Source organism: Drosophila sulfurigaster, chromosome 2L (assembly GCF_023558435.1).
Source record: "Drosophila sulfurigaster albostrigata strain 15112-1811.04 chromosome 2L, ASM2355843v2, whole genome shotgun sequence".
NCBI classification, from domain to species: domain Eukaryota; kingdom Metazoa; phylum Arthropoda; class Insecta; order Diptera; family Drosophilidae; genus Drosophila; species Drosophila sulfurigaster.
The window spans coordinates 8930618-8955084 of record NC_084881.1 but is presented as its reverse complement, the minus strand read 5'-3'; the positions used below and the strand labels follow the sequence as shown (position 1 = coordinate 8955084).

Genomic DNA, 24467 nt, shown 5'->3' with positions numbered 1-24467 from the left:
TGTTTTGTAATATTGAGTTCGACTTGAGTGCGTCCAAGGTTCGTCTGAGGTAGACGGCAGGGTTTTAATTTTTATCTAACAGCACTTTCGGCGACTGACGACTGCCGACTGCATTCAGTTTATCGGCAGTCGGCATCGCGAACAATTCGTCTGGCCGAGAGCTACTCATTTCTATAAAATTAAGGCACCGAAATTACAACAGTTTCAGTTTCATTTTGCGCGCTGTTCGTTCAAGATCGTTTGCGGCTCTATCGTTGCTGCATATCAATTAGGTACGTTTATGTTTTTGTTTTTATTCTGTATATTAGTTTTTTCTTTTAATTTGATTGTCATAAGAACTTGAAATAAGACGTTGCACTCACAAATAAGCACGATTTTGTAATTAATTAATTAATGCTTTTGTTTCAATATACTGTACACTCAATTGCCATGACAATCGGTTTCTAAATTTAAAGTGACTACTTCAAAAATTTATTCTTTTTTATCGTTCTTCATATGATTCAATTGACTTTTAACGATAATCCGATTGAAATCTTATCGTTTTGCCCCATGGAAATATCAGTAAATAGTGAACGAATTCTTCGGTAGTTTATTCCCGCTTATCAGCAATTGTTTACAATCCTGATATGTGTTTCGATATAGATATAATCCCGGGTTGTCGCTAGTCAAGTGCTAAACTAACATTACAGTATACTTAAATATTTTAAAGACTTCTCCTGCTCTTTCGAACAATTAACAAATATTTGCCATCTCATCGAGCAGATTAAAACTTATAAAACTTTCCATTCGACAGCCCATGAATAAGTCTGTATAGCATTATGTATAAGATGATCCATAAATCATTAATTTAGCACCTCACAGATTTCTCTGTAACTCATTATCGGAAATATATCGACAAATGTTTAACCAATTTAAAAAAATATGTACTTGCACTTCACTTATATAACCTAAAAATGCTTATCGGCACAGGTTTTAAACTATAATTACTTAAAGTAGTACTTGCTTATCGGCTTGTCCGTAATAGTATTAATAATGTCATTCAACTGATTATGCAACTGGTCAAATTGCATTTCTCTACTTTGATCTACATATGGGCGAAGGAAATTAGAACAAGTTGAATAATGATTATACCCAAAATGGAGATCTGTCAAAATTAACCTCAGAGTCATCTTAATGATTTTTGTGCTGATATATTTTAATATTCCACTATTGAAGTAAATATCAGCGTCACCAGTTTAATGTCTATTTCTAAACTGATAAAAGTTAAAAATGATTACTTTCAGTTGAAAGTTGTTCGGAAGCATGAAGGTTTTACTGTTAGCCCTTGTGGCAACATTTGCGGTAAGTTATGTTATATGCCACAATTTAGGGAAGTTTTCATCTAACTATCTCTTTGAATTGTAGCTTACGCAAGCTCTAGTCAAGGAGGAGATTCAAGCTAAGGAGTATTTGGAAAATTTGAATAAGGAGATTGCAAAGCGCACCAATGTTGTGACAGAAGCTTCATGGGCCTATGCTTCCAACATCACCGATGAGAACGATAAGAATAAGAACGAGCTTTCCGCTGAGCTGGCAAAGTTCATGAAGGAAGTATCTTCCGATATACAAAAGTTCAGTTGGCGCACCTATCAATCTGAGGATATTAAGCGTCAGTTCAAATCGCTCTCCAAACTCGGATATGCCGCTTTGACTGAGGCCGATTATGCTGAGTTCCTGGAGACCATTTCAGCTATGGACTCCAACTATGCTAAAGTCAAGGTGTGTGACTACAAAGATAACACGAAATGTGATTTGGCACTTGAACCCGAAATCGAGGAAGTCATCCAGACAAGCCGCGACCCCGAAGAACTAAAGTACTATTGGGTGCAGTTCTACGATAAGGCTGGAACACCTGTGCGTTCCGAATTCGAGCGTTACGTTGAGTTGAATACAAAGGCAGCCATACTGAATAGTAAGTGCACAATAAAACTAGTAGTAATATACCTGAAGGAATATGGAAGTTCGCTTCCTAATGTCGTCAAAAGATTCATAATAATACATGTAATAGGCAGAAAGACGCATCTCCGACTCCATAAAGTATGGTCAGCGTCAACAGTCAAGTATATTTAAGGAATAATACAGCACTTTTTGCCTTTATTCAAAATGAGGAGTGGGCTCGACTGTGGCTTTTTTACTTGCTATTATCTTAATCGAATTATTAAAAAAATGTAATTTTATTTGGTTCAATTTAAAATATATAGCTTAAAATAAAAAATATATTTATTAAAGTTCCAAAAGTATGCGCCAAATAGTTATAGGCAGGGTTCATATATTCCTTCTCAAACTAGTACATAATGATAACTCCTTTACTTAGATTTCACTTCTGGTGCTGAACTCTGGCTGGATGAATATGAGGATGATACTTTCGAGAAACAGTTGGATGATATTTTCGCCGAGATTCGTCCACTCTATGAACAAATCCATGGCTATGTGCGCTACCGCCTAAGGCAGCATTACGGTGATGATGTCGTGTCTGAAAAGGGTCCATTGCCTATGCATCTATTGGGCAATATGTGGGCACAAAAATGGGCGAATATTGCTTCGTTGGTGACACCTTTCCCCGATAAACCGCTTGTGGATGTAACCAGCGAAATGATCAATCAAGGGTACACTCCACTTAAGATGTTCCAAATGGCCGATGATTTCTTCACCTCAATGAACCTAACCAAATTGCCACAGTAAGCTCGAGACTCTCGATGATCTCAGGTTTTTAAAATAATGAAATGATTTCTGCTTATAGACCTTTCTGGGACAAGTCGATCATTGAGAAGCCCGCTGATGGTCGTGATTTGATCTGCCATGCCAGCGCCTGGGACTTTTACCTTACGGATGATGTTCGCATCAAGCAGTGCACTACGGTTACCCAAAGTCAGCTTTTCACCGTGCACCACGAACAGGGTCACATCCAATACTACCTTCAGTATCAACATCAGCCATTTGTGTATCGCGCTGGCGCCAATCCCGGTTTCCATGAGGCTGTTGGCGACGTGCTTTCGCTGTCTGTGTCGACACCAAGGCATCTGGAGAAAATTGGACTGTTAAAGAACTTTGTGCTCGATGAGGAGGCCCGTATCAATCAGCTGTTCCGGACCGCGCTCGATAAGATTGTATTTTTGCCTTTCGCGTTCACCCTGGACAAGTATCGTTGGTCATTGTTCCGAGGTGAGGTGGACAAAGCCAACTGGAACTGCGCCTTCTGGAAGCTGCGCGATGAATACTCCGGAATTGAACCCCCAGTTGTGCGTTCCGAGAAGGACTTTGATCCTCCAGCCAAATATCACATTTCAGCTGATGTGGAATACTTGAGGTAAGTACTATAAAACAGATTTTGAGTATTTGTAGTGGATCTTAACATCTTTTTCTATTTTATAGATATCTTGTTTCATTCATCATCCAATTCCAATTCTACAAGTCCGCTTGCATCAAGGCTGGTCAATACGATGCCACAAATCCCGATTTGCCCTTGGACAACTGTGATATCTACGGCAGTGCAGCAGCTGGTGCCGCTTTCCAGTAAGTACGACAAAATTTCACTTGGTGCAATTGAATTAATTAACTTGCTCTCAACAGGAGCATGCTCTCTTTGGGTGCTTCGAAGCCCTGGCCCGATGCACTGGAGGCCTTCAATGGTGAGCGTATTATGAGCGGCAAGGCAATCGCCGAGTTCTTTGAACCTCTTCGCGTCTGGCTCGAGGCCGAGAACATCAAGAATAATGTGCATATTGGCTGGACCGCATCCGACAGTAAGTAATCATATTATATATATTCCTTTAGATATTCTCTAACATCTAATTTTCTTTCAATTCACAGAATGCGTGTCGTCGTAATGGGAAATGTCCCAACGAATTTCCCCGAAGTTCGTTGTTCAATAAAGTATGCCTTATTTCTTTATTTTGTAGTGTGAAGTATTAAAAGACATTTAACAATCATAAATCGTTGTTCTTATTAAGTGGAATACATTACAATTACAAATTGGCAACAGCAGCTGGTTAGCCTGCGTCTTTCAATTTTATGAATTGTCGAATATTACTCGCTCGGTTTGTAGTTTAGGTTTGAGTGCGTCCAAGGTTCGTCTAAGGTAGACGCCAGGGTTTTCATTTTTATCTAACAGCACTTTCGGCGACTGACGACTGCCGACTGCATTCAGTTTATTGGCAGTCGTATCGCGAACAATTCGTCTGGCCGAGAGCACCGAATTTACAACAGTTTCAGTTTTATTTTGCGCGCCGTTCGTTCAAGATCGTTTGCGGCTCTATCGTCGCCGCATATCAATTAGGTATGTTTATGTTGTTGTTTTTATACCCGCTACCCATAGGGTAGAAGGGTTTTATAACTTTGTGCCGGCAGGAAATGTACGTAACAGGTAGAAAGAGGCATCTCCGACCCTATAAAGTATATATATTCATGATCAGCGTGAACAGCCGAGACGATCTACTCATGTCCGTCGGTCCGTCTGTGTGTCTGTCCGTCTGTCCGTATGAAACACTGGATCTCAGAGACTATAAGAGATGTGTCATGTTTGCACGCAAATCAAGTTTGTTTCAAATTTTTGCCACGCATACTTCAGCCCCCGCAAATAAAAAAAAAATCGAATAACAAGCGAGCTGCAAATTTTGGTATGTACAATAATAACTATGGTAACTGTGATTCCTGAAAATTTGGTTGCGATCATACAAAAATTGTGGAAGTTATTAAACAAATACTTTTGCATGGGCAAAAACGCCTACTTACAAGGGGTTTTAGTTGCTTTGGCCGACAATCTGGTATATTATGCCGTCTATGGTATATTTTTAATGTGGTACTATATTGATACAACAAATATACCATTTGGTATATTTTTAGTATTTTTGTGTTTAGTCGAAATTATACTTCTATATCTTATAGTCTCTGAGATCCAGTGTTTCATACGGACGGACGGACAGACGGACATGGCTAGATCGTCTCGGCTGTTGACGCTGATCAACAATATATATATATACTTTATAGAGTCGGAGATGCCTCGTTCTACCTGTTACATACATACATTTCCTGCCGGCACAAAGTTATAATACCCTTCTACCCGGGTATAAAAATACCGCAATATTTTGCTTTTATTCAAAATGGGTAGCGGGTGTCTCACAGTCGAGCACACTCGACTGTAACTTTCTTACTTGTTATTATGTATATTAGTTTTTTGTTTTAATTTTACTGTCATAAAAATTTGAAATGAGTCGTTGCACTTGGAAATAAGCACGATTTTCTAATTAATTAATTAATATTTTTGTTTCAATTTACTGAACACAATTGCCATGATAATCGGTTTATAAATTTAAAGTAACTACTGCAAAACCTTTTATTCTTTTTATCGTTCTTCATATGATTCAATTCACTTTTAACGATAATCTGATTGAAATCTTATCGTTTTACCCCATGAAAGTATCAGTAAATAGTGAACGGATTCTTCAGGAGTTTCCCGCTTATCAGCAATTATTTATAGTCCTGATTAGTGTTTCGATATTGATAGAGTCCCGGGTTGTCGCTAGTCAAGTGCTCAACTAGCATTACACTTTAATTAACTACTTTAAAGATTTTTCCTGCTCTTTCGAGCAATTAACAAATATTTGCCATCTCATCGAGCCGTTTAAAGCTTATAAAACTTTCCATTCGACAGCTTATGAATAAATATGAATAGCATTATGTAAAAGCATTTATAAAAAAAAAGTTTTAAAATCGAAGTATAAAAATTAATGACAGATTTTCAATTTGATGTGTTTGCTTCCAATTTTATGCACGTACTTAAATTATATGATCCATAAATCATTAATATAGCACCTCACAGATTTATCTGTAACTCATTATTGGAAATATGTCGACAAATGTTTAACCAATTTAAAAAATATATACATACTTACACTTCACTTATGTAGTGTTAAAATGCTTATCGGCACAAGCTTTGAACTATAATTACTTAAAGTAGTACTTGCTTATCGGCTTGTCCGAAATATTAATAATGTCATTCAATTGATTGTGAAACTGGACAAATTCCCTACTTTCTCTACTTTGATCTACATATGGGCGAAGAAAATAAGAACAAGTTGTATAATGATTATACCCAAGATCGAGATCTGTCAAAATTGACCTCAGAGTCATCTTAATGAATTTTGTGCTGATGTACTTTACTGTTTCACTATAGAAGTAAATATCAGCGCCACCAGTTTTATTTCTATTTCTAAACTTGTCAAAATTAAAAATGTTTTCTTCCAGTTGAAAGTTGTTCGGAAGCATGAAACTTTTACTGTTAGCCCTTGTGGCAACATTTGCGGTAAGTTATGTTATATGCCACAATTTAGGGAAGTTTTCATCTAACTATCTCTTTGAATTGTAGCTTACGCAAGCTCTAGTCAAGGAGGAGATTCAAGCTAAGGAGTATTTGGAAAATTTGAATAAGGAGATTGCAAAGCGCACCAATGTTGTGACAGAAGCTTCATGGGCCTATGCTTCCAACATCACCGATGAGAACGATAAGAATAAGAACGAGCTTTCCGCTGAGCTGGCAAAGTTCATGAAGGAAGTATCTTCCGATATACAAAAGTTCAGTTGGCGCACCTATCAATCTGAGGATATTAAGCGTCAGTTCAAATCGCTCTCCAAACTCGGATATGCCGCTTTGACTGAGGCCGATTATGCTGAGTTCCTGGAGACCATTTCAGCTATGGACTCCAACTATGCTAAAGTCAAGGTGTGTGACTACAAAGATAACACGAAATGTGATTTGGCACTTGAACCCGAAATCGAGGAAGTCATCCAGACAAGCCGCGACCCCGAAGAACTAAAGTACTATTGGGTGCAGTTCTACGATAAGGCTGGAACACCTGTGCGTTCCGAATTCGAGCGTTACGTTGAGTTGAATACAAAGGCAGCCATACTGAATAGTAAGTGCACAATAAAACTAGTAGTAATATACCTGAAGGAATATGGAAGTTCGCTTCCTAATGTCGTCAAAAGATTCATAATAATACATGTAATAGGCAGAAAGACGCATCTCCGACTCCATAAAGTATGGTCAGCGTCAACAGTCAAGTACATTTAAGGAATAATACAGCACTTTTTTGCCTTTATTCAAAATGAGGAGTGGGCTCGACTGTGGCTTTTTTACTTGCTATTATCTTAATCGAATTATTAAAAAAATGTAATTTTATTTGGTTCAATTTAAAATATATAGCTTAAAATAAAAAAATATATTTATTAAAGTTCCAAAAGTATGCGCCAAATAGTTATAGGCAGGGTTCATATATTCCTTCTCAAACTAGTACATAATGATAACTCCTTTACTTAGATTTCACTTCTGGTGCTGAACTCTGGCTGGATGAATATGAGGATGATACTTTCGAGAAACAGTTGGATGATATTTTCGCCGAGATTCGTCCACTCTATGAGCAAATCCATGGCTATGTACGCTACCGCCTAAGGCAGCATTACGGCGATGATGTCGTTTCTGAGAAGGGTCCATTGCCCATGCATCTGTTGGGCAATATGTGGGCACAACAATGGTCGAATATTGCTTCGTTGGTGACACCTTTCCCCGATAAGCCGCTCGTGGATGTAACCAGCGAAATGATCAATCAAGGGTACACTCCACTTAAGATGTTCCAAATGGCCGATGATTTCTTCACCTCCATGAACCTAACCAAATTGCCACAGTAAGCTCGAGACTCTCGATGACCTCAGGTGTTTAAAATAATGAAATGATTTCTGCTTAAAGACCTTTCTGGGATAAGTCGATCATTGAGAAGCCCGCTGATGGTCGGGATTTGATCTGCCATGCCAGCGCCTGGGACTTTTACCTTACGGACGATGTTCGCATCAAGCAGTGCACTACGGTTACTCAAAGTCAATTTTTCACCGTGCACCACGAACAGGGTCACATCCAATACTACCTTCAGTATCAACATCAGCCATTTGTGTATCGCGCTGGCGCCAATCCAGGTTTCCATGAGGCTGTTGGTGACGTGCTTTCGTTGTCTGTGTCGACACCAAGGCATCTGGAAAAGATTGGACTGTTGAAGAACTTTGTGCTCGATGAGGAGGCCCGTATCAATCAGCTATTCCTGACTGCGCTAGATAAGATTGTATTTTTGCCTTTCGCCTTCACCCTAGACAAGTATCGTTGGTCGTTGTTCCGAGGTGAGGTGGACAAAGCCAACTGGAACTGCGCCTTCTGGAAGCTGCGCGAGGAATACTCCGGAATTGAACCCCCAGTTGTGCGTTCCGAGGAGGATTTTGATCCTCCAGCCAAATATCACATTTCAGCTGATGTAGAATACTTGAGGTAAGTAAAACAGATTTTGAGTATTTGTAGTGGGTCTTAATATCTTTTTCTATTTTATAGATATCTTGTTTCATTCATCATCCAATTCCAATTCTACAAGTCCGCTTGCATCAAGGCTGGTCAATACGATGCCACAAATCCCGATTTGCCCTTGGACAACTGTGATATCTATGGCAGTGCAGCAGCTGGTGCCGCATTCCAGTAAGTACGACAAAATTTCACTTAGTGCAATTGAATTAATTAACTTGCTCTCAACAGGAGTATGCTCTCTTTGGGTGCTTCGAAGCCCTGGCCCGATGCACTGGAGGCCTTCAATGGTGAACGTATTATGAGCGGCAAGGCAATCGCCGAGTTCTTTGAACCTCTTCGCGTCTGGCTCGAGGCCGAGAACATCAAGAATAATGTGCATATTGGCTGGACCGCATCCGACAGTAAGTAATCATATATAATCCTTTAAATATTCTCTAACATTTGATTTTATTTAAATTCGCAGAATGCGTGTCGTCGTAATGGGAAATGACTAGGAAATGACAATTTCCTAGAAGTTCGTTGGTTCACGAATTATAGCTTCTTCCCTTGCTTTGAAGTGTATTAAAAGCCATTTTACAATCAAAACTCGTTGTTCTTATTAAGTGGGACACATTACAATTACAAATTGCCAATTCCATTTTCAGTTTTCTATTGGTATCTTTCTTGAAGCTAGGTTTTTTTTGTCAGTTTCTCAGTTGCTTTCGAGAGCTTCGCATGCTTTCAACGTTTTTATCTTAGCTTCAAATTTTATTACGTGTCGCGAATCTTAAATCCTCAAACTGAGTGGAGAAATGCTCACAGTTCTGATAATTTTTGTAAGTAAAGCAACAAATCGGTTAAATTCAGTAATTAGTTGAAGACAATATATGAATGAAAAACAAGAAAGTTACAGTCGAGTGTGCTCGACTGAGAGATACCCGCAAATTTATTTTAAATAGCAAAACAGTGTGGTGTTGTTTTTAAATTATAGCAAATAATATGCGGAAGTGGATGTGCTAAATATTTGAAACAAACTGCCGTGTTGGCGAAAAACAATTCTAGCTCTAGCTCTTAAAATCTTTGAGATCATACGGACAGACAGACATGGTCTTATAGCCTCGGCTTCTTACCAATATTGTTAGCTCTATCTCAAAGGTCAAAAGGTTGAGAGATTGAAAAAAGATTTACAATAATTATGTGACGGGTTTAACTTATTAATTGAATAGCTAAACAGATAAGTTATATTATACAATCAATAAAATAGGCGGTTTCTGGAGTAAACAAAAATCATGATTCTTACACAAAACCTCTTTCTCTCTAGCTTGGGTTGGCTTCAGTGCTGGCCAATCCCATGAGTGATAGCAACTTGGCTATATTTCTGTCAGAGATTAATCAGCAGCTTGGCGCTAATTACGATGAGGAAATTTTGGCCCTGATGAAAAGCGAGCTAAGTGGAAAGAGCGATTCCACAGCACTTCTCCAAGCAAGTTTAGCCAATGAGAAGCTGCTCAGCTATGTGAAGAGTCAGCACTCTCGAGTGGCCAAGTATAAGCGATTGCATGTGGGAGATGCACTGCAGCGACGTCAGCTGGAGCGTATTCCTCAGGTGGGTTACGAGGCACTTGGTGACGTAGAAGTGAATCAGCTTTATGCTCTGGCAGCCAACTTGAGTAACAGCTCTCAAAGAGTTAAGCTGTGCGCCTATAGACAAACAACTAATTGTTCATTAAGACTTATACCAGATGTTCAGAAGTTGGTGCAGGAGTCTACGAATCTGGAGGAGATTGAGTACTATTGGTTGGAATGGCGACGAGCTGCAGGTCTGTCCAAGCGGTATCAGTTTGTCACCTTCATGGAGTTGTATAAGAAGTCGGCTAAGCTCAATGGTTTTGTCCATGCCGAGGATTTTTGGTTCCGACAACTGGAGATGAATGGTGACCAAGTTATGAAGCTATTAAATGACATGATGGCCACACTGCGTCCTTTATTTCTACAGTTTCATGCTCATGTGCGTGCTGCGCTTAGAAAGATGCATGGCGAGCAGATTGTGCCAAGAGGACGTCCTTATCCTCAGCACCTAGCTGAGATCTTTTTGGGCAATGCTTTTAGACGTCCTCGGACTGATTGGTTTAAGGATATGCCATCTCCAGAGTGGGGACTCGCCAATATAACAGAGGCATTGCATCGACGTGGCATGAGCACAACCCAGCGTGTATTTTGGAATGTGGCAGAGTACTTTCACGGACTGGGGTTGCCCCAATTGCAGAGGTAAATTATAATATAAATCGCCTACAGTTTTATTTGACATGCTTCATATTGAACAGTGCACTATGGTCTAATGCACAGACTGTGGCTGCCCACAACGAGGATGAATGCTGGCATAAGGCTTGGAGATTCTACACCGTGTCCAGTGTCAACTTTAGCTACTGTCCACTTAATGACGAGGAGCGTTTCTTCAGCATGTTTGAGGCACAGTCTGATCTACAGTATTACCAAGCATCCGCAGCTCAACCCACGCTGTTACGGGAGGAACCTTTTCCCAACTTTCGTGATGCTCTAGGAAAATGCTTCTCTCTTGCTGCCTCCTCTCCTCGATATCTGCGTAAGCTTGGCTTGCTCCGCAACAAGAAATGGTTGGATCTTCCTGCTCGCCTGAATCGTTTGTATCTGCAGGGATTGAGGGTTATCTTTCTGCTGCCCGTTTTCTATGTGCTGGATCGCTATAGAGTAGAAGTGCTGAGCGGACACATCAAGGCGGACGATAATGAAGCCTACTGGAGACTGACTGAGTTGTACACTGGAGCCACAGCTCCACGTAGACGCAGCAATGAACAGTTCGATGTGCCCGCCAAGCTTCTCATGGAGGTAGATGATCAGTACACAAGGTAAGCAATCTTTTAAATAACACCAGATATATTCTAAAAATTTCTTTCATATTCGCAGCCAATTCTTAAGCACTGTGCTGCAGTTTCAACTCTACAAACACTTCTGTAGTAAGACTGGTCAGTATGTGGAGGGTTCTGTGCACACGCCATTGGATCTCTGCGATTTATCAGATCAGCGTGAGTTAGGTCCAAGTATATTTCATGCCATGTCGCTGGGCTCATCGTTGCACTACGAGAAAGTTTTGCAACAGCTTATAGGTACTAAAGAAATTAACATGGATGGGCTTTTGACATATTTTCAACCTCTACACGATTGGCTGATACAACAGAATCGTCAAAATAATGTAGAGATTGGCTGGATTTAGTTATAATTAGTTTCGCCCGAAAGTATGCTACAAAAATCGCTTAACGAAGTTCAGCAGAAAAGTATGCAATTATTTATGTACAACTTCAATTGAATTTCAATTTAGAAGATACGATTTTTGCCCATCTGTTTTTAGTCTATAGTCAACCACATGAAGCAACTCTAGCTTATAATTCTTATTCCATAACGTTATCATTATTCTAAATAATAAAAAAATAGATAAAAGCATATTCGCAGCATACGATGTTCAAACACGTAACCAGAACAATGATTCTACTTGAACATTTTGAAGAGCGCGACACAATTATTTCATACAATAACTTAACAAAATTGGTTAATAGTCATACCAACACACTCAACGCAATCATAGTCGAGCACTTTATGGCTGTCTAAGGCAAGTTGAAAAAATATAAGCCAGAGTAATAAGATGGATCAAATTGGCCTAGAAGTTCAAATTTCTTGCAGTGTAAGTTAAACCTATCTTTTTATAAATTTTATAGAAACATTTTTTTTTATTTACCAATTCACAATTCTCAAAATCAATGCTTAAAACATATACATATATATTAAGTTCGTACAAATAATTATTTTTGATTTAATGATTTATAAAATAACGAAACTCTGCAATAAAAAAAGCTTCAAAAAAGTGTTTGGTATAACGAAATAACAAAGTGTATATTTTAAGATAAAGTTATTACAAAAATTGGAAAAAATTGAAGAATGTAAACTTTCAGTATGTTATAAATAATACTGTCAAATGCTAATTTCTATGAACTATTTTTATCTCAACCCAATGATAACTGAAAAGAGCATTTCAAACAATTATAATTAAAATCACCATATAAGAAATGCTAATTGCTGTTTTTATTATTTAACAGTAATACAGTTTTCTTCTTAAGCCTTATTTCTGTGTTGCATAATTAATGCCATAATGGAATTTAGATTAGTTAAATGGAATTTGAATTAGTAAGTATCAGGACTCAAAAAATATTTTAGTAGTTCACTTTGAAATAAGACAATTAAGTTGTGCAAAATGCAAAACGAAAAACAACCGGAAAGAATCTAAAACAAAAATAAAAATATATAAGCTGTAATTAAAATGCAATTCATTGTTGTTGTTGATTCTCGGAGGTGCTTCACTCGACAACTAATTGTTAGAACAAAGTAAAAAGTTAAAGTAAATTATTGTTGACTGCCCCATGCCAATTGGGTGTACAAGGTAGGGGCGTAACGGGTACTCAAATTATTCATTCATAGACACAGCTCAATTAGTTACAGACACCTTATGAAAATTGATTTTCCCACGGTTTGCAATGGCTTCTGGTCACTTACTGTCTTCGCATTTAGTATACCACCATCCCAAGTACTTTGTATTTGACCTTGACTTTCAAGTTCCTCAACAAAAATAAGAGAAAATAAGTAATGCGACTTGTAGAATTGTTGCAGCTATAAATACGTTTATATAGAATTACTTCAACCACATCATAAAGCTAGCGCTTATTTATGAGCTCATTTCCAAGACAGAGCTCATTTCCGAGACACAACCCTATCTCAATTCCGAACTAATTATACGCTGAATCACATCTTTTTCAATACCCTGGACTCGTTCAGATGGAAATAATGCTTGACTGATCTATATGGTTTATGGTCATAATAATATTGCAATATTATTTAATACATCAATAAGATTATAATTACTTTGAAAAATTTGAATTTAATAAATATTGAAATAATATAAAAATATTAAAGCAAGTATTATGCACAAAGTTAAAACAATTAAAAAATATATATATTAAATAAGTAATCTTTAATGTATTTATATAATTATTAATATTATAATAAATTGTTTATGTAGATATTTATTATATCTTTTGAATGACATGATGTCAAAAACTGTGTGCTGAGTATGTTGTAGTCAAGTAATCTCGTTTTTAATTAAGCTGGTTAATTTTGCATGCTCGATGCGACAATCAAGCTATCAATCAGTATGCCAAGACCGAGTACTCACTGGCGAGTCATGACTCCTCCAGTTAGCACCTCAGAGACAGTTCTATCTATCACCATCTCACTCGCACTCTCCTTATCTTTCAAGCAAATCTTACCTGCATATTCATCAATTAACCCGCCTCAATTCTCCTCTATCTCAGCAGAGCATGAGTCAAAGCATTTTTCACATGCGGCTAGGTCAAGAGTGACTACAACAAACATTCCAAGAGCCCCACCAGACATTATGGCAAGTGTGAGGGTGTGGGGGAACTGTTGCGGGTGCTTTGCATCGCAGTGGAACGCATGCGCAGCAGCAACGATGCGGCCAGTGACTGCGACGCCGACGCTGACGTCGACGCTAGCATTAACAGCGACTGCGCGACAGTGCTTAACGCTGGCGCATTAGGAAAATTAGTTTCGCAAACTCATTGAAGCATTATACGATATTGTGCGATATTATATATGGTCACAGTCACAGTCACACACGAAGGTGATGAGAAATTGCTTCAATATGTTAACGACACGAATTAGCTGGATTCGCTTAAACTTACTCAATTAATGCTAAGTCCTAATGAAAAGTTATTTAAGTGTATACTTTTATAATTACAAAAAGACTGTAATATTTAACTTATTTTTAATTTCACTTTGCTATTCGCTGTAGTTTTATGGAAAACAAATTAATCAAATCAAGTACTTACTTTCGTAGGATATTAAAAGTTTGGATCATCTTAATTATTTTGTGACAAATTCAGTAGTTCAGTAGATGCAACTGTTATTTGTTGATGATGATGGCAGACATCTTATTGTTATGTAAATCTACTTTTTTACACATGTACAATCTATCTTTTGTTTGTTATACTAATTAGTATATTACATGAATCATATATGCATATGTGGTATTTATTTACATATGCTGTATTTAGACTAAGCAAATACTAATTAATATATACGAATATACATATATCCATATGAGCATGCATTTTCCGCATAGTTACTATACTTCTAAAAAACACAAAAAAAAATTTATATATATACATATATTTATGCTATTCCATATTTGCCATAACAATATAAAGAACTCTGTTAGTTTTCGATTTACTGTCCATTACACTCAGCTCGTTCACTACGAATATTGTAACTCATTTCAGATCTTGGAGCCGGCATTCATTTGCAGTTCATCTTTTCTATTATCCAAAAGTATTCACTCAGTTAAGAGTGGTTTACAGTGACTTTCTCACAGTCACTATTATTATGCGGTTGAAACCTTTTTTTTTGACTGATTAGTACACATGACTGTGTACGTGTATGAGTGTGAGTATTCGTTGACGTATTCGTGTACTTGTTGTTGTCTATGGCGCCCTCACCCTCCCTTATAATTGCAAGCATGCAAAACATTTACATGCACACACACTCACACTCACACATGGACACCATTGTTGTTCCCAAGCTTATGGTTGATTTCTCGCTTGTTGACAACAGTGTGTCGCCAGCTTCGACGTCGACGTCAGCAGAGGCAGCGCAACGAGTGCTAATTGCGATTATCTCATACAACATATAGAAGCATCGGGCATTGCGTTGACGGCGACTGCGACTGCGACTGCGTCGGTGACTTAGACCGCGACTGCAAGTGCGACGTTGTTGAAATTTGAATTCATTTTCAAGTCGAAAAAAAGTCACAAAGTAATTTCGAAAATAAAAATTCTTAAACTCAACTCAGTAGAGTTTTAGACGCGTTCCGTGACGTTACGTGGGTGTATGTGGGCTCCGAAAAGTCCCAAACGGTATTAAAAGCAAGTGCTCTAACAGTGTTGAAAAGTGTTACAAAGAAAAGCCAGCAAGATAAATGTTAATGAAATTCACTTTCAATTATTCTTTATTTTGAAGATCAAGTGAATATTCTTTTCTAGTGAAGTGAAGTCTTTTATTCTACAGCTGATCCGCACTTTCAGCTTGGCATTATATAATCGTGTTGCAGCGAACTGTAATTAAAATTGTTAATTGCTTGTGAAAGATTTAATAAGCAGTGCGAGTCGACCTTGACAGTGCTAAGTATATACTATCTAGATCTCAATTGTTGGATTAGCAAAACATGTGGAATGGACTCATTTTCATGTGCTCCACAATGTGGACGCTGGCTCTAGTCTGTGGCAATCCACAACTCCAGCTGCCAACGCCACAGCCGGAGATCTTCTACAATGGCTACACGCCCAATGTGGCAACCACGCCCGCTCAGCTGCGAGCTGATCGCGATCGTAGCCAACGCTATGGACCGCCCTATGCGGATGATGGGGGCGGAGGAGGCAGTAGCAGTAATAGTGATGATGGACTGGACGATTTTAGGGTGTGTTTTATATAGATATGTCCTATATATGACTGACTACTGATCGCTTTCTCGTTTGCAGTACGGTCAGACCTATGACGAACGTATGCGTTTGGGTTACGCCTATCCCACGCCCCGTTTGAACTTCAGTGATCGCGTCAATGACTCACCATTTAGTGGCGGGGATGCCAATCGATATGCGAATCACAACTATGGTCCCACATCGAGCACTGATCGCAATTACAACGATTTCAACAATCTGAATAATAATAATTATAGAATCGATGGAAGGGTGAATGATCAGTACAACTACAACAACAATCCGAATGTGGAATTTGTGAATGTGAATCAACGCAATCGTTTCGAGAATCCCTATTTGCCCAATCAGGATAGATTTAATCTGAATCAGCAGTTCGCAGATCGTCAGCGCTATCAACAGGATCGTCGCTATCAGCAGGAATTGGAAAAGTTGCGTAATCTTCTAGTCGAAACTGATCAAAAAGGCTCCCTGGAGTGCACCGCCAATGTGGCGGCTCAATGGAATTTCGAGACAAATGTTAACGATTTTACCCAGTCGGAAGCGGTGAGTGGGTTACATTAAGTTAAAGTCGGGCTAAACACCCTTGAAATATTGTTATTGCAATCGTAATTGGAGTTGGGATTGTGGTGAAGTGGCACGCGATCTTTTAAAAACATGACTGTGTGCTCACTGTTGAGTGTATTCTCATCAGCCTCAGATTAATTCGTGTGCAACTCGACAATTTTCTTGACATCGCAAATAGATACAACGTGTAAGACACACACACACACGCACACACTTACAACACTCACACAACAAAGTTGGCTGCTGAAGGTCGTTTGCCTGACGATGTTCCCAGGCAGACATGCCAATGTCAAAGTACTCTTATTGTACTCTCAGACATTTAGACTTTTATGAAGTATTTTGCAGGGCGCAAGAAGTTCGATATACGCTTTTATACAACGCTGCAGCCGGTATCCAGGTCTTGTAAAGTTGTGAATCTTCAGGATAATTTGGTTATTTTTAAAGAAAAATTAAAAACGCTTGTCGCGTTTAAGTCTTAAATGAGACTTTAATTTCATTGAATCTCATTGCACTGTATTCTAAGCATCCTTCACGTAAGCATTTTCTTAGACGTAGAGTCATAACAAAGGAATAAACGAATTATGGCAAGCTGACTTGGTTGAAATGGGGAAGTATGCACACTCAAACAATGGGTATCACTACATGCTAACAGTGATAGACACATTCTCAAAAAAATTTGAATGGGGGGGGAAGCAATAAAGTCTAAAAATGCAAAAGACGTTGCTGAGGCCATGGAGAAAATATTTCAATCAGGGAGAGGATTCCCCAAAAATCTTCAAACAGACGATGGTAAAGAGTCCTTTAACACTCAATTTAAGATATTAATGAAACGATAAATTATTGTCGAAATTAGTCAGCTATATTGTAGACAACCGATATGAATATATTCCCCTGAATTTCAGCATTCAATTTGTTTATGTGTTTATTTTAATTATTTACCATTTGCAACATACTAGATGGGTTGAAAAGTAAGCTCCTTGGAGATGAAAAAATGTTTTTTATTTTTTCTTTTTTTTTATTCAATGTAGTCTCCTTTTAGGTCGATACACTTATTCCAGCGATTTTCCAACTTTTTGATCCCATCTGAAAAGCAATTCTCCGGAAGGTCTGTAAATACTCCTCTGCAGCATCGATAATTTCCTCCCGCGAGCTGAATTTTTTATTGATGAGCCATTTTTTGAGGTTTGGGAAGAGGTAATAGTCCGAAGGAGCCAAATCGGGTGAATAAGGTGAATGGGGAAGCACTTGGAGTCCTAAATCGTTGATTTTAGCCATGGTTCTCACTTTCGTATTTTTGGTCTGGATTCAGCAAACGCGGCACCCAACGGCAGGATAATTTTTTCATGTGCAAAATCTCGCTCAAAATATGTCCTGTACGCTCATTATTAATCCTTGTGGCCTCTGCTAGCTCGCGGATTTTTATTTTCTGGTCAGCCAATACCATTTCATGTTTTTTTTGACATTTTCCTGTGTAACCTCTTCGGAGGGCCTGCCACTGCGGACTTCATCGGTAGTGGAGGTTCGGCCACCAAGAAAATCTCGTAACCAATATTTCGCGGTGTAATCTGAAGGAGCATGAGCCGCATAGTATTTATCCAACTTTTCTTTAGTTTCCGTCGCTGTTTTGCCTCTCAAAAAATAATGTTTTATGAGGAAACGAAAATCGTTTTCTTCCATGGTCAACATGGTGTCAAACACATCAAAAATTATCAGCTGTCAAAACATAACTAAGGGCTGTATCGCTCTGAATTTCAACATGGGTACCTAAATATGAATGGACTATAAGGAACGACAATAATTTTTGCGATAGCAGCGCATTTAGGTGGTCAAGGAGGTTACTTTTCAGCCCACCTAGTATTATTTCAAAATTAATTGCTAAATTTGTTGTTACTCATAATTCAATTACACTCAAAGAAGAGACAGTCATGGAAAGAATTTCTAAGAATTTCTATGAGCAATCTCAGCGAAGCTATGACATAAAATAAAAACAAGTTATATGAGATAATAATATGTATATATACTTTATAGGGTCGGAGATGGTTCCTTCTACCTGTTACATACATTTCCTGACGGCACAAAGTTATAATACCCTTCTACCCTATGGGTAGCGGGTATAAAGACACCTAGATCTATCAAATTCAATGACAACTCGAAATGAAGTTTAAGTAATATTGTAAAATAACTCAGATACCTTTGCAAACATAATCTTAGTAAGGTTATATAGACGATTGTTTATTCTAGAAACACATTCATAGACATTCATAGAAATTATTATATTTATAAAATTAAATTATTATTATATTTATAAAATTATTTGTTGTATGAATTCAAATAAAATAAACAATCGTCTATTTGTTGTTCAAATTATTAAAAATAAAACCCTAATACTATGGAAATAATAGACGGCTTCGAAAGAATTGCAAAAGTTATAATTTCTCTTTAAAAGGTGTAATGGAGAAGTGTTTTTTTGGCAATTCTGTATGCATGCCAATACATAAAAAGGACAATGACAAGTCTATCAACTCGAGTTCTTAAAATTTTACGGCAGCTAATACGCGACATAAAAACTCTTGTAAGACCCCCACGAAACGTCACCATGATAGCTGACCATTCTCCCAGAGCTCTGAAGAGGCTTGCGTTAGAATTAAAAGCGCGACGTCACAGGCTTGGTAAGCATCTGATCAACAGATTACAGCTCGAAGAATAGCTCTGAAATCAATCTTCAATTTAATTAGTATTATTCACACAATTGTTTCATCATACCAATTTTTATTCAGAATGAATCAAAATCAGAGCTCGCAAATAACTGTTGACCGTTTCTCGTTGTCTGCAAATAAGTGTCTTTTCCCGACTCTTTACGAAAAGACTCCATGAGAAACCAATTTATGGGTTCTATTGATGCTGATTCGGATTAGGGTTCGATTCAACTGAATGATGCTTGTCCGGGAAGAACTATAAATAAACAAAATAAAATATTTCAAAAAAATATTTACAAAAATGTTCACAACCGACATACTTGAGAAATTGAGGAGCATTTTAGTTCAATATTTTATTTGAACTAACTCTGAGCTCTGGACTCTCTAGACTATACAATCGTCTAGATAACCTTAATCAATTGTTTCTGGGACTGGATTCATGACACTCGCGACGAATAAACCCAATTATGTATATATAATATATTTGTAAATTCAAACAAAATTGTATTTAGACATGAATTACATTTTTATAAAATCATTCATAAATTTCTGGCTAAAACATTCGTTTTTAAATTTATACCTATTTTAGTTGTAAACTAAACTTAACCTATGAAATATAGATCGCTATAGGACTTGCCACAGTAAAGCACACTCGACTAAAGCTTTCTTACTTCTTTTAAATTAATTAACAACTGCTATTTCAATATTTTAATTTTTTTGTAGTTTTGTAAATTGAAAGCGAAAATTGAAAATCCTATAGATCATACAAGTGATTCACAAATACTCAAACAAATGTTTCCCATTCTTTTTTTTTTTTTAAGTGTAAAAATAACAAACAAATGTAATATTTTTGATAATATCATTCGGCTTATTCGTTAATGGTAATCTCAACGACACTTTTTCTTTATATGTATTTTTATATTTTTTACTAAATTCATTATAGCTGAATGCCCAGCAACGTTATGTGGAGTATCAGCGCATAACAGCTGAACAGTCGAAGCATATCAACAAAGATCTCATATTCGATAGACGACTATATCGACAACTGATGCTGCAATCGGAAGTGGGACCCAATGCGCTGCCACTAGATGTTCTCGATAGAGTATGTTTTAGTTCTAATAAAATACAAATCAATATAAATAAAAACTATAATTTCAGTACAATCGACTTTTGAATGAAATGCTCTTCCTGTATAATGGAGCCAGCATTTGTGCGTATCAACAGCCTTTCCAGTGTGATTTGCATTACATACCCAACTTGAAGGACATTATGGCCAAGAGCAGAGATTGGGATGAGCTGCAGCACACTTGGGTGGAGTATCACCGCAAAGCTGGGCGTGGCATGCGCGACAACTACGAACAGCTGATCGATGTGATGCAGGAGGTGGCCTATGTAAACAGTGAGTTACTCTTTGCGGCAACTGGAGAAGTGCCTTTAAATAATACGAGATAATTCACAGATGTTACCAACGGAGGCGAGTACTGGTATTTGGCCTATGAATCGGGTAACTTTCGACAGGATATGGATATTGTTTGGGAACAGATTCGTCCGCTTTATGAGCTACTTCATTCGTATGTGCGTCGCAAGCTGAGGGATTATTATGGTCCTGATCGGATTAATCGCATTGCTCCGATTCCCTTGCATATATTGGGCAATATGTACGGTCAGTCCTGGTCGAATGTATTGGACATTATAATACCCTATCCGGGTCGAAAGCTGATTGATGTGACGCCTCGCATGGTGGAGCAGGGCTTCACACCGCTGCTGATGTTCCAGCTGGCCGAGGAGTTCTTTACTTCGATCAATATGTCCGCTGTGGGTCCGGAATTCTATAGAAATTCCGTATTTGAACAGCCACTCGATAGGCGTGTTCTGTGCGAACCTTCGGCCTGGGACTTTTGCAATCGTCACGATTTTCGCGTCAAGATCTGCACAGATATCAATCAGCGCAGTCTGATCAGTGTGCACCATGAGATGGCACATATTCAGTACTTCCTGCAGTACCGCCATCTGCCCAAGATCTTTCGCAATGGCGCTAATCCCGCCTTCCATCAGGCGGTGGGCGATGCGATTGGTCTCTCAGTTTCCACACCGAAGCATTTGCAGACCTTAGGGCTGCTTCAACGCTCTTTGGATGAGTCCAGCTACGATATTAACTATTTGTTCACAATGGCCATTGACAAGGCAAGTTTTAGAAGGTCTTAATAATTAAATACTCATTGTGTATTGGATGTTTAGATTGCATTTCTACCCTTTGCCTTAACCTTGGATAACTGGCGGTACGACATCTTCAGCGGCAACGTGAACAAGCGAATTATGAACTGTCACTATTGGAATTTACGGTGATAATACTTAGACTTATTTTCAATGTTGTCGCAACTTATTAAAGCCCTTCTTATTTGCAGTGAAAGATATGCTGGCATAAAGCCACCTGTTCTACGTTCCGAGCAGGACTTTGACTTGGGTGCGAAGTATCATATTCCCGCTAATATACCATATGTTAAGTGAGTACAACTTTTTTGCGTAAATATCTTATTCAATATTCAATCATTAATTACCTACCATAAATTATTTTAAAGTGGTTTTTAAAATCATGGACTGCTTTTCATTTTCAGTATTAAATTTGAAACAGATTTTTTATACAACATAATTCTGTTTATCAAATTCTGTACAATCTGAATTTTGTAAAAAGTATTTTATAAGAAACAAACTGCTAATGATTAATTAGCGGATTGAAATCATGACCTCGATCATATTAAACTTTCTAAACTTATTAAAGTTATACCCTACATATAATAGGCTTTCTCAAAGGATGTAGTATTTTGTTATATGATATGTAGTTGTATAGGATTAAAATTTACTACGAGTACTTAAATGCATTTGCAAGACTTTACAGTACATTTATTTTATCTGTACTTACATTTTGCGTATGTTGAGACTTTGAACAATTGATGCTTGTTAAATTCAAAGTCGTATTACATGTAAAGGAGTTTTGATTACATATTAAATGTATTACCGCATGAATCGTTGCTTACTTATCTAATTTGCCACATAACGCAAATGCAGCAATTAAAAAGCAAACAAATAAAGCATGTTATTAATTTCGCTACTTTCGATTACAATTCAAACACTCAGACACACACTTATAGCAAACACAAAAAAAAAAACACACTCATTTTTAGTATTTTCTATTAAATTGGCGTCGATTACGCGTCGTAATATTCGAATTGCTGAGACGGCAAGCCAATGTGGCCACAAAGTTGGCCCACTGACTGCACATAATGACCAATCCAATAGACAAGACAGACGGTCAGACAGACAGACGGACGGACGGACGGACAGACGAACGGACGGTAAAAGACACACACATGTTTGGCTGGAAACGAAAGAAAATGAAATAGAAAACTTACATGTTCAAGATATTTCCCGCATTCACTTTCCACATGGCTGGGGACTGGTTCGACTCTCGACTCTGTTTCACTCGGCGCAGCTCTGACATCATTTAAATAAGCCAAAACAGAAACTGTTACGAAAAGTCATACATATATCGAATTGTCTCCCATGCAGGCTATCTATCTGGCAAAACTGACCCATTAAATTGGAGAGAGACAGAAAGAGAGCGAGTAGCAGGGCAAGAAGTGGATTTGATCAACTAGCGGATATCTTAAAGAAAGATGTCCTTAAATGGAAAAACATGTGCAGCAACTAAGTAATGTGCGTTATAAAAATTCAAGTTGTATTAAAAACAATAAGAAATACACTACTTACACTACACATTGTCATTGCTAAATTGCTTACAAAAAGAGAGAACACTGAATTATTAAAAAATAGGGTACCCAAATATATAAAAAAGATCTGTTCGTGTCTAAACTCAAAACTCTCTTTCTAACAAATTATTGTTTAACATATTTCATACCCATTTGCTGTGGCTATAGGGTATGTAAACACACATTTTTCCGGCGAATACAAATGCAAATCTATGTCACCACAAAGCGTTGCCGACTGGAGCAATGGCACCATCGTTTTCTGTTGGTGTCAATGACTCGACTCGCCCATTAACGCTGACCATGCCGCCGTTGACCAGTTGGAACAATGTTTTCTATGGTACTATGAGTATTGTATTTATTTTTTCTTTTCTTATTTTCATTTCATTCGCAGCTCGTTGCCTGCAGTTTTTTTTGTTCATTTTGTTGGCACAAAACGTCTATCGTCTATTTAAAATGTAAGACAGGGCTTTGAGTGTTATGACAGTCGCACTGGGGCAAATTGCATAAGATTTTACCAATAGATTGCGTTTTGCATTTGCATCGCTTAGTTTGGAGTTCTTTCAAGGTGTAGTGAAAACAAGATGGTGGAAAATCTAAATGAAAACTTCAATTGTAATCCCCTTTTATATGGGCGAGCTGTAATCTTTTAATTAGCCAGACATGAAACCATTAGCTAGCCTTTTATGGCTGTCCATTCTTTCGCGGGGGGAAATTACAACACTCGCTGGCCTATTGTTAGTGAGTGTGTTGATTATTTATTGCATAATCCATAAACTGCAAATGCTACAGTTACATAAACAAAAGCCACCAAGAGAGTTAGCCTAGATATGGTAATAAAGACCAGAGCCACAATCGCAGTCGTACTCTCAGTCGCAGTCGCAGTCACTGGTACAGTTAAAGCGGAGCTCAGAGCTAAACTGGGGAACTGTATTGGTGTCCAAGTCTGCTGAGCTCTCTGCACACTTTTCATTTCATTTCACAACACGTTTTGCATGCGCCTCGTCTGAAATATCGGTTAGGAGCACATGTCCTACAAACCGACTAAGAAAAACGTGATAAATCTATGCCCCACTTACTGCTCGTACCAAAATTGCAGCACCGCTTCAATGGAACCGAAATGCAAATTGAAACCTAATCTTTATACTCCCCAGCTCACAGTGCCATAGGCACTACTGAGCTTGCTGCAACAAAGCGATTACTTGGTTATTAAATACTCTGTAGAGTTGCACAAATATTTTGTATATTCGTATTGGCAAAAATGGTTTAATTTCTGAATATCAGATGATTGCACTGAACATTTTTAGATATTTTATATTGTAAGTAAATGTTACGCTTTATTTCATGTCAAAACTCTTTAATTAAATAAACAACTGAATGTATAGTTATTAATACCATTATTTAATTCTAGCTTACATATTTGATTTATTGAACTCTACAAATTTAAATAATATACATGATTTCCGTAATTAACGAAAAGAAAAAGATTAAG

At 37.8% G+C, this 24467-nt stretch overlaps 4 protein-coding genes across 4 annotated transcripts in view; all 4 read left to right on the top strand.

The window, feature by feature from the left end:
* The first annotated feature begins 155 nt into the window (after positions 1-155).
* Positions 156-3988, top strand: LOC133848548 (angiotensin-converting enzyme-like). Its single transcript, XM_062284170.1, has 8 exons — positions 156-272; positions 1284-1341; positions 1405-1951; positions 2354-2717; positions 2780-3346; positions 3412-3552; positions 3610-3782; positions 3850-3988. Exons 2-8 carry the CDS (start codon positions 1303-1305, stop codon positions 3864-3866), a joined length of 1848 nt encoding a protein of 615 aa, XP_062140154.1. The 5' UTR covers positions 156-272; positions 1284-1302; the 3' UTR covers positions 3867-3988.
* Positions 3989-6283: 2295 nt separating this feature from the next.
* Positions 6284-8962, top strand: LOC133848538 (angiotensin-converting enzyme-like). The gene is made up of 7 exons (XM_062284159.1): positions 6284-6340; positions 6404-6950; positions 7355-7718; positions 7781-8347; positions 8408-8548; positions 8606-8778; positions 8841-8962. The coding sequence occupies exons 1-7, from the start codon at positions 6302-6304 to the stop codon at positions 8855-8857; spliced, it is 1848 nt and encodes a 615-aa protein (XP_062140143.1). The 5' UTR covers positions 6284-6301; the 3' UTR covers positions 8858-8962.
* A 114-nt stretch (positions 8963-9076) lies between these two features.
* On the top strand, positions 9077-11994 carry LOC133848557 (angiotensin-converting enzyme). The gene is made up of 4 exons (XM_062284182.1): positions 9077-9192; positions 9678-10624; positions 10681-11241; positions 11300-11994. Exons 1-4 carry the CDS (start codon positions 9169-9171, stop codon positions 11604-11606), a joined length of 1839 nt encoding a protein of 612 aa, XP_062140166.1. The 5' UTR covers positions 9077-9168; the 3' UTR covers positions 11607-11994.
* Positions 11995-15305: 3311 nt separating this feature from the next.
* LOC133835113 (angiotensin-converting enzyme) overlaps positions 15306-24467 on the top strand; it is a 70097-nt gene continuing 60935 nt past the window's right edge. The window contains exons 1-7 of the mRNA XM_062265002.1: positions 15306-15932; positions 15994-16494; positions 20155-20313; positions 20370-20610; positions 20671-21395; positions 21450-21553; positions 21617-21715. Of these exons, the coding sequence (XP_062120986.1) occupies positions 15681-15932; positions 15994-16494; positions 20155-20313; positions 20370-20610; positions 20671-21395; positions 21450-21553; positions 21617-21715 (2081 nt within the window). The 5' untranslated portion in view covers positions 15306-15680. The remainder of the gene's footprint in view (positions 15933-15993; positions 16495-20154; positions 20314-20369; positions 20611-20670; positions 21396-21449; positions 21554-21616; positions 21716-24467) is intronic.